General features: G+C 28.7%; 1 protein-coding gene across 1 annotated transcript; it reads right to left on the bottom strand.

The window, feature by feature from the left end:
• Positions 1–2,359: 2,359 nt before the first annotated feature.
• LOC142322405 (ankyrin repeat domain-containing protein 49-like) lies at positions 2,360–20,438 on the bottom strand. The gene is made up of 4 exons (XM_075361450.1): positions 20,167–20,438; positions 18,496–18,656; positions 13,397–13,541; positions 2,360–2,706 (listed from the first exon to the last, which is right to left on the bottom strand). Exons 1-4 carry the CDS (start codon positions 20,306–20,308, stop codon positions 2,519–2,521), a joined length of 636 nt encoding a protein of 211 aa, XP_075217565.1. The 5' UTR covers positions 20,309–20,438; the 3' UTR covers positions 2,360–2,518.
• Positions 20,439–20,601: the final 163 nt, after the last annotated feature.

Here is a 20,601-nt window from a genome sequence, read left to right on the forward strand (position 1 = left end):
GTCAATTTGTTAGTTTTGTGCCAAAAATCAGTGACTCCTGCCTACTCTCCAGACCTGGCTCCTTGTGATTTTTTCTTATTTCTGAAATTAAAATCAGAGATGAAAGGACAATTTGAGACTGTCGACGACATTAAGCAAATTGATCATGGACCTTAAAGGCCATTTCAAATGACGCTATCCAGAAATGGTTCGCAAAGTGGAAACACAGCTGGGAAAAGTGTGAATAAGGGACAAGGCAATTAAGACAAAACAATTAATCTGACATCTGTAAAATTAATAATAAAGATTAAAAAAATAAAGTTTGTTTTATTTCTGAACACACTTCGTATGTATAACATCAAATTAAGAAGAAGATATTGAAGAGATGTATTAAGATGTAATAAAACTGAAAAATGACTGCTGCTGAAAGGTAGGGATGGAAGAACTGAAATCTTGTGGTTAGAGAAGGTGAAGAGAAAGTATGGTAGGAAAATTTGCCTTAAGAGTAAGCAATGAAAGGGGAAACAGATTACTAGAATTGTGCTAGGAAAAAATTATTTATAACCAATACTTAGTTAAAATTATAGGAGGAGATACATGCACATAACCTCTGGGGACAAAGATTGCTATCAGAACACCACATCTTAGTAGATGAAAGATACAAGAATGATGTTAAGAAAGCCAGTGGATTACCAGGTGCAGAAATCAATAATGATCATATGCTATTAACGATGGAAATGAGAATAGCTTTAAAGAAAGTGGAGTTATGAAATGGAACTTAAGTTTGAAGGAATTGGATGAGAATGTAGTGGGAGGAAAAAACTAGGACAAATTAAAAAAATAACAGGAAAATGAGAACAGCAAGAAATCCTTGATAAGAATAAGAAATGCCATAGCAAAAATAGCAGTGGAGAAGTAGGCTATTAGAGAGGAAGAAGAACCAAGAGATGATACCTCCCTTTCCTTTTCTGCGTTTAATTCCTCAAGTTTCTCTCTGTCACGTATTGTCCTCCACTTTCTCCTTGGGTAATATTTTATCATTCTTATTCTTCTTCAGTTTGTCTCATTTTACCTCAAGCATACTTTTATTAATTTAATAAAAGTATTAAATTAATAATACGAAGCTTCCCAACTCAGTACAACACACAAAATCACTGCATACATTTCATCTGGTAATGTTGATAAATAATTCAAAAATTTTATTTTTCCTAAACAGCCATGAACTTTCAGATCATCTTAGATCAAACTTGATCAAAGTTCAATCGTGATGTTAATATGGACCTGGTTGATGTAGTTTCAAGAATTATATATCTAACAGAACTACTAAAAAAAATTTATAAATTCCTAATTAGGTAAAAACTGTACACTGTACACTAATAATTGTACTAAAAACAGTTACACTTACAGTTTAGTACACTGTACTAAAAACTGTACACTAATTAGGTAAACTGTACTGTAGGTAAATTTTTCAACCATATGGGTTATCATTAATTTAGCAGGCAAGCAAATATTACATCTGTTTGGGTGCAGTTAAAAAAAAGAAAAGTGAAATAGTTAAAAGAAATAATAGTAAGGGGGACTATTTTTTTTTTTATGATGACAAAACTTTATTCCCTTGTGAATAATCTTTGCATTACAAAAACTAGGCTAAGGCAGCAAGTAATTTAAAACTATCTTAAACCAAGTGTATTGTTTATGGTGTATGTATATTATATACACATATAATTATTCTGAAGTTTACAAAACAGTAATGTTTTTTGAATGGACTTATCTTTTATGCTAATTCAACGAGCTGTTTTAGATCAGCTAAGATATGTATACAAAACTTTTAATAATATATGATCTCAAGTAACATGATCACGCATAATTATTAATAATGAATTTAGACTCTTGTTATAGTACATAAATAACAGTACAGTAAATAATTTACTATTCACAGATAACAAGCAAAAAAAAAAAAAAAAAAAAAAATATTGATAAAAATCAACACAATGCATTTAAGTTTCAATGTTAAAATATCAGTGAAAAACTATTTTCATGCCAAGTTAACAGAAACTAAACTAATATCAAATTAATATCTTTAGGGGTATTCAAATTTAAGATAAAAGGACAGAACTAAAGCAATTTTTTTTAATTTACACAGCTTCAGAACAAGCTGTATGCCCAATTATAGTTACACAGTAGGTCTTGTCCATTCAGGCCAGCTGTCCTGAGACAATTAACAATTATTTGATAACAGGTTAATTTAAATTTAAATTATAACAAACATTTATTTATTTATTTGAAACAAGACAAGAAAATATTTTTCAGGCATACTAGTTATTCTGTATATAAAAAAAAAGTTCAGAAAATGCCAATGTCAAAATAAAAGATAACTCAATTTAAATTATATAATAAATGTATTTATTTTTAGCTATTTAATTTTCATTCATAACATTCACGAAATAAAATATACAACAGAAATATCAACAATTATTAAATAAAGGGTAAAAAGTCCAAGTGTTTTATTGATTATTCACTACATTGCTGATACCTGGTATCATATGTTGAAACATGGCTCAGCTATATCAAACAATGGATAGCATTTCCCAGTCCGGCGTGCAATATCTACAGCTAAGTCGTTACTTTCATTTTTTATGTCCGTATTGGTTTCTGAATTCAACAGGAGCAGCTCCAGTGTTTCTTTTGCGTAGCTATTGGATGCTGCCAAGTGCAATGGTGTTATACCTTCAAATCAAAATGTTATATATTCAATTTACATGTTCAATTCATAACAAATTCCTGATAAAATTATTTATTAATTTAAATAACTCAATGGAAAATACATAAAAAAAAGAACTACTTCTGTCCAGCAAAAAATTAAATTACATACTAAAAAAAATCTTGTTACAGTTTCATATAATGATGATGTTAATTTAATACAAATTTTTTAAATAATTTAACTTAAAAAAAAACCTATAAATGAGATAGACTTACCTAAGTCACATGCAAAGACTATACTACTTTTTCATGATCGGCACAATCACTGTTTGGAAAAATTTCTCAAAAATTATTCTTTTTACATTTTTTTTAATAAAATTATAATTCGCTCAATGTTATACAATACTTTATTCAGGACATAGTTTTGGCTCCTGAGAGTAATTTTCATAAAACTATTTAAAAGTAATAATTTTTTAATTTACTCATCAGTGAGTTGACACACACACACACACACACACACACACACACACACTCATATAAATTATTAATTTATATTTTTTTAGTTTCCAAATTATTGTAAATAAGTTCCCAGAATATACTTCCTAGATTTATGGTCCACTCTCTTCCACAATGATATTGCAGTGTTTGTTCATCCTCCATGCTTAAGTATATATATACAACCTATCTTAAGTATACATCAAATAAAATTTATTCATATTGCAAATTTGATCTGAATTGTATAAACCAGTTTAGTAGGTAGTGAAATAGCATATTTTATTTTTGTTATGTCTGTTGAATATAGTGTTAAATCAAATTGAGCATGTTTATGCATTTTGTATTGTTTCAAAGTGTGTTGAATTTGTGTTCTTATATGTAAAATTAAAAGTTTTTATGTTGTTATTAATATCTTTCAAAAGTGTTATAAATACCTTGATTTAAACTGTTTTTTAAATTCTTCCATTGTTGGGAAGATATGTTAGGGAATAAATTATCATCTAAGGTTATAAATTAGGTTGGCAACATTAACTGTGTGCTTCAAAATTACTTTGAATACTACTTGTTGTGATAATAAATGTTAAGCGGTTTAGTTGTTTTTTAACATAATTTTGATTGTGTTTAATTATTTTTGAGCATCAAGTTATTCAGTATTTCTGTTTGTTGTACTCTAAACTATACCTACATTTTTCCAATTGAATCTGAATTAAAAAAGTGAAATTCTGTTTTGAAAAATGAAGGGTCTCTTCCGTCATGCAGAATTTGCAGATATGACTTTTGTGTACAGCTTTGGCAATGGAAGTGCTCCATTCTTCAAGTGGTACAGCTTAATTTTACAAGCATGTGAAAAATTTCTACACAACTCAACATTCTACAAAGTACAGTGTGGAGAACATTACACGCTCGTAGACTGAATCATTATCATGCTGCCCTCATTAAGAAATGCAAAGGTATCATTAGACAGAAAACATAAGGAAAAGAGTTGAAGAGAGTATCAATGTCAATGGTGGAATTTTCAAATTTTATTGTAAATTAATACAGTATAAATCACAGCAAGTACTTTTTTAAGTAAATTAAAAATATTTTAATTTTTCAAAGGTCTGAATTTATTATACTAAAAACAGCTGTTTTTAATTTTTACAAATTGATAATATTTTTCTGTTAAGTTTTGTTTTTAATAATAAAGGTTGATTTTTTTGATTTTCACATATATTGTATATAAATTTTTTCAGAATAAAATTCTGTACAAGTTTTGATAATAACATTTATTAGTCATTTAACAAAGTAATTGTACTTTAAACCTAAAAAAATACGTCTTTTTCATCACTGAATCTTTCTCTTTTAAGGTCAAAAAACATTAGAAACCATCAAGTTTATCCCTTTTATAATACCTTAAAAATTTCAGTATGACCTCATTTCACCAGGGGAACTGAAATCCGGGTAAAGCTTTTCACTTGCTGAACTCAATAACAAAGCATTAAGCTCTAGAATCAGTTCACAAATTATTTCTCTTTCCTCCTGAAATTTATATATATATATATATATATACACACACACACATACAAACATATAAAGTGGTGATGCCTTAAAGACACAAAATAATATAAATAACTCTAATCAAATTTAATACTATTATAATCTTTAACTTTACCCAACATCATTGGCCTCATGCAAACTTTATTTTATACAACCTGTATATATACTACTTACAAAACTTGAATAAATTTATTTAAATTAGAATAAATTTATTATTTCTTTTTGCTTACATTCCTACAAACCACTTCAAAACAATTAAATTAAAGAAGTTCAGAAATCATTGTTCCATTTTTTGCTTTGACCATTCACTTAATGCCCCCTTGATATATCATTCAAGTCATAGAGAAAGATTTTCTTGGGTGGCCTATCCATATTTCTTGTTTCTAATTAGTAACTCCAGTTTGATAGGTCTGCAATTTTCTGGTTGATTAGTAATATTCCATTTTTTGCAATTATTACATTGTACATTACCCTCATTCTCAAAACAATTAATAAAATCTATAAATGAATGTATACTAGAATCACTTGGTTTGTTATCATCCAGAATGTGATGATGAATAATCATCTTCTCTATCAAAATAATTTCCTTCTCCATTATTATGCAAAAATGTCTCTATCTTGTACTTATTTAATTGTGTACAAGACATATTTCATACAAGATAATAATGAAAAATAAACAAAAAAATCATAATGTGTATGAAAAATAATAGAAACTGAAAAAACAAAATACCATGAAAACATAAACAAGATAACAAAACCGTAATTCAACTAAAAATGTGTTAGAATTCACCAAGATGCAAAAAGAAAAAGCTAAATATAAATGTCTATCATGTAATTAAAAATTCCCATGTTACTTTCTAAAACTATTCTACCATTGAACAATTAGAACTATGTAGAAAAGCTGACTTATCTACACTGGCTGACTGAATAACAGGTTCTGTTGTCACTAAATTAATGACTGCTGATTCTAGAATTTAAAAAGTAATTTTTGTTACAACAAATTTTAATTTTTTTACTTTCTCAGGTTGGTAGAAATCATCTTGTATGTGTTACATATAATAATTATTATATTATTTAATTTGCTTTTACCATATTATTTTTAAAATAACAACCCATATTATTATTTTGAAAGATTGGAGACAATCTTATAGCAGTTTTAACAAGTTGATGGAAGAATTCTGCTTTATTTTATCGCAGATAAATCTTCTTCATCTTATAAAAAGTCATTGATTTGTAAATATGAAATACCTAAAATTATTTTAGGTAAGTTGTAAATTAAGTTAGGTAAGTTGTGTTTTTTTGTACCAATGTTTAAATACAGAAAGAAATTTTGTAAATAAAGTGTGTATTGTATTACTGGATTTAAATTTGATGGAAGTTATAAAATATCGTAATTAAATATTTTGTGTGAAACTATGCCATTTTTTTTTGTATTTATTTTCTGCACTTATTGAAAAAAACTTAAATGTGTTTTAGAAATTATGTGATATCTTATTTCAATTTAATACAGTTCAAACAATCACAATCAAATGTTGATGTTCATTTAATAAATGTGTTAAAAAAAAGTAAACTATTTTGCCTATTGAAAATTTAATGCATAATGGCAAAGAAGCTGGGTTTAATTTCTTTCTTCTCAAGGGTATTTTTATTAAAATCCTTTGTCAAATAAGTGAAAGGTTAATTGGATAATTTAATACTCTATTTACTGTATTAAAATTTATGTTATTTTTCAATTCAATACAATTTTTTCTTTTTAAGTACTCTTGATTCAATTTCATAGGTGATTTTTAATTTCAACAGCATTATAGTGAAATTTAATTTGTTTACAATTCCACCTATATGAAATTAGCTCTCATTTAAAGCAAAACCTGCTAAAAAGATAATTTGATGTCATATTGGTTTCTTTTTTGGAAAGGTTTTATGATACAACCAAATATATAGAATTCATGAAGTAAAATCTTTTTTATTTCCAATTATTTTAATATTAAAAAATAAACAAAATAAATACGTAATAAAATGAAGTTAACTAAAACAATATTTTCAAAAAATTTCTTGATACTAAACTACTGAAGCATAAAATTGACAATCTGAACAATATAATACATACTGAGGTCAGTTAAAAAAAATATCCAAATTTACTGTTTATCACTTACAAATAATTTGCTGATCTTTATCTCCCAGAGATGTTTTTTTTGTTTATTTTCAATATCATAAAAAATTCTCCCTTTTAACAGGGATTCCAATTTTGTAAATGAAAAAATCTTTAAGGGTAAGATTAGGAAGGTATAATAGTAAGAATGTACAGTCATTCTGGTTTTTTTTTTAAATAAAAGTTATGAATCGAGAGAAAAATATGTGTCGGTGTACAGTTATGTTGCATGAAAAATCATGAGTTGCCTTTCCACAGTTCAAGCTTTTTTTTATGTTTAGAAAACTAAGAAATGAAGTATTACAACTATGTTGTAAATAAACTATCTAAGTAATCACTTGCTTCACTTTCCCTAACTTCAATTTTTTTTTTTTTGATATCACATTAGCTTATGCATGGGAGTTGGTAATGGAATTTTGTAGTTATGAAAAATGTCATGTCTGATTCGGTTTCAAACCTGGGACCTCCAGACAAAAGGCTAAGACACTGCCACTCTGCCACGGAGATTGACCATTTAGTTTTAGACTTATGAAATGTGCTCTCTTGTTTTTCAAATTACATAGTTAAATGAGGAAAACAGATATATCAAAAATAAATAATTTAAGGAAACACATAGAGTACATAATTTTTTATTCAATTTTTCATAACAAAGATATTTTATATTTTTGTAAAAAATGTCATTAAAAAGGTATCAGTTTTTAATAAAGTGTACATTGTTATAAGATTATTAAAATAATGTTGAAAAATGTATATCACATTCAATCATAATTTGTTACTTCACATATTCTCCTCGGTTTGTCAAATAGTTTTTACAGAAAAACTACTTAAAAATTTTTAAATATTATTGCTTGCATTAGTTAAATTCTAATGTGGCAATCTTTGTCAGTGTTAGGGAAATAAGACTTTCTGGTTTTAGACTGATGAAAAAAAATTCTACTATTATTATTTTATACTTTGTTATTTACCTTCTATATTTAAAAATTATCATATTCAACATTTAGTTTATTTTTAAATTACCAACAACCTTAATGACAATTGAAATTCTTGATTGTACTATTTTGCAACTTCATAAAGTCATTATTATAAGCAGTTTTAGAGGTTTAAAAATGCTGAGCTATACAAAGGTTGTCAAGAATTTAATGAATTTTCAATGACTGAAAACAAAACTGATGCATTTTTGAGAAACTGAAAGCTATCTCCAAATTATTAATCCAATTGTTCCCCACTTGGAATTTGTGGTATAGACTGAGAGAAACACTCTGTTTGAAGGGCACAGAAATAAAATAATGGCAGTAAAAGTGAAAGGGTAAATACTAGTAGTAGAATGACATCAGAAGGTAAATATGACGGTAAGTCAATTATTATCTGCAATTTAGTTATATCTTTGTTTATGTTGGTAGTACTGCCGTGTTGCGTAGATGACGCATGCGTGGTTTAATTGTTGTTATGTCTGTACAGGTTTGATGCTGCTAGGTTAGTTCCATTATTGCTGCCCTCCCATTAACCATGGCTGCTCTGCTTTCTGTTTGCATCAAAGAAGAGCAATGTTCAGTGATCCATTTTTTGTAGTCGGAAGGTGTATCAGGGGCCGAAATTCATAGAAGACTTTCGTTACAGTACAGGAACAGTGTGCTGCCGCAACAGATTGTCTACGAATGGATTGAAAATTCAAAAACGGTTGCACAAGTGTTACGCACAACGAAGGAGCCAGATGACTGTTTACCACCACAAATGAGAAAAACATTGAGCGTGCACGTGACATGGTTTTTTTTAGACAGACAAGTAACTATTGATGAAGTGGCACATCATCTGCAAATTAGTCACGGTTCTACCTACGAAATCATCCACAACAGACTTGGGTTTCATAAAGTCTGTGTAAGATGGGTCCCAAAACAACTCACACAATTGCATAAACAAATGTGCTTGGATATCTGCCAAAAACATTTGGATCGCTATGGTAACGAACGGGACATCTTCTTAGACAGAATCATCACTGGTGACGGAACATGGATCCATCATCAATTACGAGCTGGAGAGTAAACAGCAGAGGTTGGAATGGAAACATACAAATTAGCCCTGTAAAAAAAAGTTCAAGATCCAACCATCTGCAGGAAAATGATGCTTACGGTTTTTTGGGATTCACAAGGCCCAGTACTGGAACATTATGAGGAAAGGGGCATGACAATAAACAGTGTGCGTTAATGAAATGCTTACTGACAAGCTGAAGCCTACAATTCGAGAGGTATTGTGTTGTTGCATGACAATGCCCGTCCACAAACTGCTGTCTACACTGCTGAAACGCTCCAGAAACTTAACTTTGAAGTATTGACTCATCCTCCGTATAGTCCTGATCTTGCCCCTTCTGACTACTACTTGTTTGGTCCGCTCAAAGAGGCATTAAGGGGCCGTCGATTTACCTCGGACGAAACAGTGAAAGAAGCGGCACATTCCTGACTTGGAGCTCAACTGAAAACCTTCTTTATGAGGGCATCAGGAAGCTTGTGCAACGATGGACCAAGTGTGTTGAAATGTAAGAGGACTATGTTGAAAAATGATGTACATGTAAAGTTTCCTATTTGTATTGCAATAAAATTTATAACTACATTGCGGATAATAATTGACTTACCCTCGTATATAAGATTGTAAGTTCAAGAAATAAAACTAATCTGAGTAAAGAAGGTTACAACAATTACTACAACTTTACATTTACTACATAAATATTAATAACAATTCTTTTATGATGTAACAATATACCAATTTTGCATGTTTTATATATAACTAAAAAATAGACCTTACTCATCAACAGATAACAATTTACAGACTGGAATTAGATTTGTCAACTAAGAATGATAAAAGAGAAACCAGTGAATAAGATAAGAAAAGTGAGAAACAAAATCAAGAAAATGTTATGTACAAAACAAGGCAACAGATAAAAATCATTAAGTGCAGAACATACGCAACTCCTACTCACATACCTCATAACTTGAAGTATGCATACTCACATACCTTGAAGTTAGTTAACAATGAACTGCATATAAATTATATTCTGCTTATCATGTCACCATTTTAAACTATGCTACTGGCTTATTTATTTCAGGTGTTTGCAAGAAATTTTGAAATAACAGCACCTTTATTAATTACAAATTTTTTCCAACATGAAACTCAACCTGGAAATGTTTTACAATGGATATAAAAAAAACTGCACTATTCTCTCTCCAGTCAACTAATACGTATGGAAACAGAACTGAAGTAGATGATGAAACAGTTCTTTAAATGTGTGGGGAACAGTGTGTAATTCTATATCAAGCAAAACTGTACTATATTGAAGACTACAGCAAAAATTACTCCCATCCTGGGTGGGAGAAGTTATGAAAAAATAACTTTTATTAATTGGAACTAGAAATAATAAACTTAAGACCATCATTACAAGTCATGAATCATGTTGGATTCATGTCTGTTATGTAACTAAGGTATCTAAGCATATTAAGGTCTACATCCTACCTGAATGATACTAATAATCTACATATTATCTGAATACAAATTCAGGTAAGTCCTTGAATGTGAATGTAAGTGTATTAACTTCCACTCTTCAAATAGAAAAAGAAAATTTGTTTGTAACAATGAAGTAAAAGTTCTATAAAATTTAAGATATAATAAAAAAGAAAAATTCTAGGTATCAGTTACTGGAGAAGTTATTACTTATTAATAACATCATTAGTAATGCAAGTTATTTAATGAGTGAATAAAGACTTTGATGTAAAATTATATTACAAAAAGATTCCATTTTCAATTTTTTTTTTTATGACCTCTGTAAAGCATTCTGTTTAGTTCCATTTTTACTTCCTCGTACGAAGTAAAGGAAGTATTGTGATCATGAAAAATTTCAGTTTCCAGATTTTAATAGAAATATCCATTTTGACTAGTTCGGTGTGATGCCTGTATGTACATAATTATGTATGTACTTATCTCACATAACTCAAAAAAGATTAACAATAGGATGTTGAAATTTTGGATTTAGGACTGCTGTAATATCTAGTTGTGCACCTCCTCTTTTGATTGCAATCAACTGAATTAAAAGTGTCCAACAAGGCCCAAAATATAAAAAAATTTGGATGGTGAACTTTTTCTTGACTTCAGTAATAAGCCCTTATTGAGAGCTTTTCAATAACATATCATAAGTGGTATTTTCATTGGTTCCAGAGTTATAGCCAAATAAAATTTTAATTAATGAAGTATTTGGATTTTAGGGGAAGGCACATTTAGTAAAGCCAGTTATTTTTACACGGATTTGGATACTAGATCGTGGATACCGGTGTTCTTTGGTGGTTGGGCTTCAATTAACCACACATCTCAGGAATGGTCGAACTGAGAACGTACAAGACTACACTTCATTTACACTCATACATGTCATCCTCATTCATCCTCTGAAGAATTATCTAAACGGTAGTTACCAGAGGCTAAACAGGAAAAAGAAAGAACGGGGAAGGCACATTGGTTCGAAGACTTAATCTCCTTTTTTTAATTTAAATATATTGATTTATTAATAATTAACCTCTCCAAGTAAAAAAATTTTTATGATGAATAATTCAATAATAAAAAAAAAAAAATTAAATAATATTGGAACTTTTTAATTAAATAAAATTTTACGTCCTTTTCATTTAAAAAAAAATGAGTAAATATAATTCAATAGGTGTACAAGAAAGTCACATGTTGTTCACATCAGAGTTTTTACTGATAATAAATTTAATAGTTATTGTAACAGAGGAAGTGCTCAAAATTGGTTAAGGCCACACCTTATCAAAACTGTAAACAGGCAGTTCAAATTTCAGCTTTTGATAAGAATGTAGATCCTCACTTTATGATGTAGAATGCAGAGTACCACAGGAGACTATATTCAGTCCCTTGCTTTTCTTACTATTTATTAATGATCTACCTCCAAATTTCTAACCATTCATTGTTACCTTCTTTGAAACTATATCTGTACTTGAAGATAGTTATTTAAAAGTACTTGAAAATTCTATGTTAGCAGTTCAATTAACTATTCACCAGATAGATCGTAACACCAAACTTTAAATATGGATAAACCATTACATTGTACTTCTGAGGTACATATATCGCTGCTAACTGCATGATAGTATTCTCATTAATGATACTGAAAATAATACGTTGCCCGCATAGCAAAATTCCTGGGCATTTATTAGATGAAAAATTCTTTGGAATGACCAAATTGACTTTGTAACAAAATCAAACTGCACAGTGTTGTTTTGAAGCATCTTAAAATGATAAGCCTTTCATCATTATTAAATATTTAATAAGCTTACATATATTCCCATATAAAATTTAACATCATCTCTTGAACTCAAAGTATGAATCATATTACCAAAATTTAAAAAAATAATTTTTAATTTATCCAGGTGTTTTATGAGAGTGCAGATTTAGTTAAAAAGAATAGTCAAGTGTTTTAAAAGATAACAAAATTACCTTTATCAAACCGGACAACAGAACTGTTTTCATGTAACTCAAAAAAGTACTTCGGCTTATAAAAAAAAGGACCTTATTGTGCTTCCAATCTTTAATAAATTTACGAACCTTTCACAAATTTATTTAAAATATAATTAAAAAGTTTTATTTTATAGAAACTCTGTGATAAATTTTTAAATAATCCTAATAAAATAATTATTTTTTTTAATCCAAATTTCCTACACCTCCATTCAATGTATATGTAAATATGTGCTCAAATAATTTTCATCAATGCCTTCTCAATATTAATTTTGTAGTTATTTTTTATATTTAAAATTTTCATGAATTTACTATAATATTATTTCATTTGTTTAAATTTTAAGTAAATAATATGAATTTTAATCAAATCTATTGTTTATTTTATAATTAATTATTTGTTTTATGAGGATATTCTAATTAAAGTTTTATAATAATTTCCTTGATCCATCCAGACGAAAGCTGGGACAGTTATTTTTTTAATCTGTGGAACAGCATAACTATCAATTCCTAATGTGATCCAATAATATGTGATTACTAAATGATCATGAAATGATCAATAAATCAGAACAGAAGATTTACTAATAAACTTTGAACATAAAATAAATAACAGATTAATGATTTCAAAGTATAATATTTTAAGTTCGTAAAAGATTAACGTAAATGTCACACTGAGTTTGGAGAAGATTAGGTGGACAGACAGTGAATAAGAACAGAACCTCAATCAAGCTACTAACTAAGAAGTTATGTGGGTTAGTTAACGCTTTACTGCATCAATAAAACTGCTAGAAGGATTTATAGAAGATGCAAAGAAGAGAGGCTATTAAAAAGACTATAGAAGATCTGAAAGGAGCAATCAAGAACTCAAAGGTTTGGTTGGAAATAGAGAACAAAAATGGACATGGTAAAAAGAATCTACCTCAAGATAAATTACTGCACGAATAGGTAAACATTTAAGAATTTGATGTTTGTAGAATTAAAAAAAATTATTTAGGATTAACGCCATAAAATTATAAGAATACAAAAAATTTAATTTTATACCTCCTTTGCTAATAGCATTAACATCTGCCCCACGTGAAATGAGAAGATCAGCACATTTAAAACTGTTCCACTTACAGGCTGAATGAAGTGGTTGCCAATTATCTTCTGTTTGCGCAGTAATATCTGCACCATGTCTCAATAGTATCTAATAACAAGCACAATAAGTTTTACTGACAAGAAATTATTATATTTTACTACTATTATAATTATTATTTTTATTAGAGCAATACAACATGCATCATCAGACCACACAAAATATTAATAAATGGTCTAACAAATTGCATACAAGCAGCAGTATATAATCGTTTATAAAAATTCAATAAATTTTTTTTTTGGCACCATATTTTGAATATGAATTTTTAAATAATGCATTATTTTCCCAATCCAATCATGTTCAGAGTTTACTTGCTGTTTTTTTATTATGTATTTAACTATAAGGAATTTAAATTTGAAGATTATTTATGTTTTTATACTTGAAAATGCAAGTTTACTACCTTAATTGTTCAATGTAATTAAGATTTCTATTTATTACATTTATATGCTTGTAAATGTTCTGAAAGTATTTTGTTAAGTTCCTCTTTGTCATTTCTATGTAGAGTTTCATACAATTTTGCTCTCAGCATTTTATTTTATAAACTCCATCTTAGCAAACGTTGTCAAACCACATTGTTCACACATCAAGTGTGTTCAATACATTGGATAGTAAATTACAGTAAAACTTGGTAATAACACGATTCAAGGAGCCGATCAAATACGCTTATTAGAGCCAAATGACCAGTACTTCCAAGTTGCCACCTCGTAACCATAAATTTTTACGCCGTCATTATCTATTACAATACAAAAATTACACTGTATACCTAAGAAGAAGCTGTTTTAAAATAAAAATAAAAATAAAAATAAAAATATCCATGTGTTTTGTATTATAAACTAACAAATAAAATTTAGATTAATAAAATTTTTAGATGCTAATATGTTTGGCTTTTAATCAAAACTGTTAGAGCATTCAATGAATTAGCAAAAAAAAAAGTGGTAATAAGTGTGCAGTAAAACTTACCAAAATCATAAAGAAAAGTAACAAATGAACACCACACAAAAACTTCTGTCGCATTTTTACGTACAAAGTGTATTTATTAAATCTAAAAAATCATTCTAATCTATTTTTCGTCATTCTAACTGAATACGTCAAAACGTAATTGCGCATATAAACTAATTAGCCTTAAAATAATTGTTTATTTTTGTTTGTTTAATAATCTTATACCTATAATCATCAAAACAGTAATTTATTCAAGTACTCCACAAATTCATCACTTACATTATTAGTCTCACTAAACTCTGTTAATTTCTTAAAACATTCTCTGGCATCAATCATTGATACGACTGGGTGAGTAGTAGATTTATCTTCATTTTCAGTTTCAGCTTCGCTATCTCCTGCACAACTATGAATTACCTCAGTAATAATGTCTTCATCAGCAAATTCATCACTTACATTATTAGTCTCACTAAACTCTGTTAATTTCTTAAAACATTCTCTGGCATCAATCATTGATACGACTGGGTGAGTAGTAGATTTATCTTCATTTTCAGTTTCAGCTTCGCTATCTCCTGCACAACTATGAATTACCTCAGTAATAATGTCTTCATCAGTTGGAATTTCTGTAGTATGTATGTTGTCATCGGCTGTTGTGTAGTCATCTATTGAGTATTCTTGAAAGACTGATTTTTTTTAAGAGTTAAGAATTTGAATCCATTCTGAGAGTGGTATATCGTTTTAATCATGGTAATCTTCCATCAAAATATGGCATGCCATATTTTTTAGCAAGATACACTAAAATGAAAATGCATTCACCGACACGAATATAGTATTACTGTACTGTATTTTGCTACTGGGTATGTGATCGATCACTTTACCACAATACTGTTTGTTTAACTGATTCTATGATACAGTACTGTATTTTTAAACTGAAAATTATGACTACTGAATTTACCAATCAGGGTAGGACAGGAAATATATCTATCATGTCCCTCTTCAGACTTTCACTTAAATTGTTTAAAATGTGTTTAAGAGTTTAGTGAACCTGTTTGGACAGTTTTGACGGATCTTTGTTTCGTCCCAGTCTTTCCTGGAATTTTACAAACAGAAAAACCCAAGTAATTAAAATAACTACCAGCCTTTGTAATACCGCAATGGAACTTATATTGTACGTACTGTACAACAACCTGTCATAACCTTTTCTTCACCCTTCACAACTGACTTGAACAAGCCTAAGATATAATTTCACAATCTTTACATATAAATTGTAAATGTATCTTGTAAATGAAGAAATGGAATTTGCCTTGCGTTGACATTATTTGGTTGTTATTTAATTTTTTTGAATTGCAGTAGTTTTAAAAATGAAAATGCTTGTAATAACCAACTTTATAATGCATTGATAACTTGCTAAAAGCAAGTTAATTTATCATTAATGAGATAGAAAACCAATCAAAAAACAGAATTTTGCTGATTACAAGCAAGTTCTCGTTACAAGCGAGCTTGTTATTCACGGGTTCAACTGTATTAGAATTTCATCAACATAAGTAATCCATAATTCTCTTTTATAGATATTTATAATACTGTTAACTATTAAATCTTTCAAATATTGTAACAATATTTCTGACTTGATACTTGGAGTTGAGCCCTAGTTAAATCTTTTGCTAGTAAATAATAATTATGAGTTACAATTTAATTAATTACATTATGAAAATTACTTTAGGCTTATGCAACTCTATGTGCACGGTACTGCACATGTACTGATAATGTAAAAATGATTATCCTATTGATAATGTTTTATATATATATATTATTTTTCTAAAATCAATCCATTCGGGAATCATATTCCTCTGCATTATATAAATTATATGTAATCTGATAAAACCAAGTACAGAATTAATAAAGTAAAAAAAAATAAGATGACACCTACCTTATTCCAAGCAAGAGTGCTTTCACGAGTACCTCGCATCATCAGTTGCTCTATATAATTTTTAAAATCGTTGGTTCCAAATTACACACTATACATAAAATGTAAAACTGTTAAAAGATCCCTTTCAATTAAATCAAAACAGAAATAAATTATTAATTAAGAAAATATTATTGACTTCATATTTCATGTATAGTATAGAATTTTTAATTTTAATGTGTAATTTGAGACCAATGATTTGAAAAATTATATAGGGCAACCGACTATATTATGTACTTGAGAAAGTGCCCTTGCTTGGATTATGGAATAAGGTGGGTGTCATCCTATTTTATTTTATTAATTCTGTACTTGGGCTGATCGGATTAATATATATATATATATATATATACATATATATATACAAATAATATCATTCAATAATTAAACACAGATTGCTCTAAGTTAAAACAATCTATTTAATCAATGTGACAACTTTTTTCACTTTTCTACATAATCTTCAGGAACATTAATATACTCGTTCCATCACTGAATCAGCTTATTTTTGCCTACTGCAAAAAATCTTTGCCTTGATGTCAGAGCCAATTTAGTACAATTTTTTTAACATCATCATTGCCGTAAAACTTCTTCCCAAGTAGTGCCTCCCTCAGTGGATAAAACAAGTGAAAATTCAATGGGGCCAAGTTAGGACTGTATGAGGTGAGGTAATACTTCCTACTAAATTTGTTGATTGTTTCTGAAGTTACCTGAGCTGTGTAAAGTTGGAAATTATTGTGAACCAGAATGGGGCCGATATGCTGAGATCCAGGATGCTTTTTAATATTATTGGGTTCACATTGTAATAAGCATCATCAGTATCACAGCGCATCACAGTAGCGTGCACTACTTATTGTTTGCTGTTCTTCTAGAAAATTGACAAAAACTTTTTTTTTAACAAAAACCTTTTGCATCCAAAAAAATTGTCATCATGTTTTTTCCTGCTGATAGTTGGGTTCAAAATTTTTACTTGACAGCTCGTATGCTTGATTTAATTTCAAAATGGTAAATTCATATCAGCACAGTTTACAATATTGTGTAAAAAAACCTTCCTGCTGATGCCATTGTTTCAATTGTGTGCACATGCAAAGTCTCGCCTCCTTATGTAATCTGTCAGTTCTCTTAGAACTTATCTTGCACTTTTTATCTTGATTTTTACAGCACAAGATCTTGTTGGTGATATAACAATTGTACTGATTCTTACTTGTAATTTTTCACCTATGATCTCAATTGTAATTCGTCGGTCTACTTGGATTAGAAAGCCTATGCGAGTTTCAAACGCTGCAGTTGAAACTTCTACTGATGTCCGGAAGACCTGAATTTTGACAGTCTTTAAATTTTTATATTCACTTGTAAAAATTTCTGTGGTTCATTCAACTTTGTTTATACTGTTTGGTCTTATGAAAGTAAATGTAAACCAGTTTTTCATCTTCGGAAAGCAAAAAAATGGATCACTAAAAAGTGTTCAATTATATTAATTCATAAACTTTATGAGGGCTTGTCAACAAAAAATGAGATTTTGAGGTTATAAACAAAACAATTTTACTGAAACAGCTAATCAAAAGTCATCACAGATTTACAAACTTATTGTTCTGAGAGAATCATAACCCTCTTACCCTCTTACCAGCTTTGCTTCCAAAGCTGTTTATCTTCAATTATTGAATGTCCTTGTGTGTACGTGCATGCGCATGTATAAAACGTTAATCATATGAAACAAGAAATGAATGATATGTGATCTACAACAATATGGATCAGTACTATAAAATATTAGGCAATTTTTTTCTAATTAATGAAAGTATCAATAAAAAAAAAAAATTAATTGCTAAACACATTCAAAATACGATTACTTATCAAGTAAAATAAGACATAAGGGAACACAAACCAAACTATACTATAGAAAAAAAAATTGAACGTTAACAATTTTTATTTAATCAATATTTTGGTTTATAAAATTAAATGTTCAACAGTAATTTAAATGAAAAAAAAAAACTCCTAAGATTTGATTTTTTTAATTTATCAAGAAAATAGTTAGTGAAATTAAAAATAATTGTATATTTGATGTTACTTTTAATACAACTAATTAATTCATTTAAAAACTTTAAATTTACTCACATCAACAATTTCAACATGGTTGTTATAACACGCACGATGAAGAGGTGTATAACCATCTTTATCTCTAACCGTCACAACAGAGGAATTTTGTTCAATTAATCTTTCTACAACATCTATTTCACCATGTTCAGCTGCCCATAATATTTCTTTTGCTGGATTTTCTACGAAAAAGGAAATTTTACATGTAGAAAATAATTTTTTTCAAAATATTAGTAAAATAAAGTAAATTGTAGATGTTATCTTCTCATGAATTTATAATGGATAGCATAAAGTAAATTTCATTTCTATTAGCTCATATTACAACAAATTAAGACGTAGACTAGCCACATACACCACCCAACAGCTAACAGCTCACTTTTTCTTCACTAAATTCAGGATATTCTGTATTACTATATTTTTGATTTTATCTTTCTATATCTTTCTAGTCCTGATGTACGTAAAATAATATAAAAGTAGTAAGTGAATAAAAAATTAGAGATACACAAATTCACATCCGCTTGGTGAATTTCATCAACATATGATTCCAAAAACTAAACTGGCAAAAACCAGACAAACAAGGCAAGAATGTTTGTCACAAAAACAGGTATTACATATTTATGTTTTAAAACTAAAAAAAAAATAAGCTGTGTAGCTACAAGCATAGTAAAATTTATTTGTATTTAAAATAAATAACATTACTGCTAAGCATTACTTTTATATATATTAAAAACTACTTTTGAAGCAAAATATTTAAATATCTGTGCCATCAGATTTAACTTATTTAAGAAAAATAGAAATTACTGTGTCGTTATTGTATCATATGTTGCATGAAACCACTGCAGGGTTAGTAACTACAATTAAGCAATTTGAAATTAGCAAACTAGATTTTTTTTTTTTAATTGCATTCATGAGACTTATAATTGGAGAAAGAGTAATTAAAATGAGACTGGTTTGAAAATATAGAAATTTAAATTATATTAAAACAAACTAAAAGTTAACCATGCGCCGATTGAAGACAGGAAATATATGTTACAACGTAGCAATTAATAAATAATTTGTAAAATAGCCAAAAAATAAATAAAATACCTTTATTTAATAAAGATTATGATATAAAACTGGTTGGTAAAGTTATTCAGAATTACATATCATTTCCAAACTTTAAATCATAGTAAAAATAAGCAGACAGATGTATTTGCAGAAAAAATTAAAATAGGCAACTAAATGTTTGACAGAATCATACTGAGCGACAACAGTAACAAGTTGCATTTTATATTTATTTAGTAATTCAACATTCCTTTCAGTTAATTATGAACAAACCCTTAATATAATTTTACAATACCAAACGTTTGTAGAAACTTTATTTAACAAGATGCATAGCTGATGCACAATGTAATATAATGAGCATATTTGAAAAATTCAGTACATACCATAAGTCTCCTCTTAACTGAGATTAATATATTTTACCGATTCAATGAATTATGAGATTATTAGTTTAATTGCAATACGACGTTGGAATCTTAATTAATCTGTTCTTCACTAACAAACGTCACCGATAAACAACACAACGTAGCAACACAATTTTCACTAACAATAACATGTATTTTATTTAATAATGATGGAATGATAGAAAATTACAACATCGTACATTAAAATATTACAACATACACACTACCTGTCACTGTTTATTCTTACCATGTGGATTGGTTTCAATTTCTACTCCTTGAGTGTCATCGTCCCATCCACTAACTTGGCATCTAGGTATATCACAATTGGCAGCTATTTCTGGCAAGTCAGGTAAATCGTCGATCTCTTCTTCCGAATTGCTACCTGACATGACAGAAAATTTTGTTCAGTTTTTATAATAAAACTTCAGTGGTAAACAAGCATATGCCTTCTGTACGCTTCTAGAATAGCATAACAAACAATATTATTGTTTTCTATCAAGTACTCATAAAAGTAGAAAAAGTTAATTAAATAAGTAAAAGATGGCAGCACAGTACACATATAGAGCGTGAGCACTCGGCTTAGTTAGGAACAATCTCTATAGATGTTGCTGCTGTATAAATAACTGAACTCTTAGCCAACTAGAAAAGTTACGGCAGCAGAAAAGCGGCACAAACTAATGAG

This window comes from Lycorma delicatula, chromosome 3 (assembly GCF_047948215.1).
Source record: "Lycorma delicatula isolate Av1 chromosome 3, ASM4794821v1, whole genome shotgun sequence".
Taxonomy (NCBI): Eukaryota; Metazoa; Arthropoda; class Insecta; order Hemiptera; family Fulgoridae; genus Lycorma; species Lycorma delicatula.

Coding starts and splice junctions, on each gene's coding strand:
- LOC142322405 (XM_075361450.1), bottom strand. CDS start 20,308: ATGTCAGGTAGCAATTCGGAAGAAGAGATCGACGATTTACCTGACTTG. Junction 13,542..18,495: donor ACCATGTTGAAATTGTTGAT/GTGAGTAAATTT, acceptor GCTTGTTATTAG/ATACTATTGAGACATGGTGC. Junction 2,707..13,396: donor TAATGCTATTAGCAAAGGAG/GTATAAAATTAA, acceptor TTTGATTTGAAG/GTATAACACCATTGCACTTG.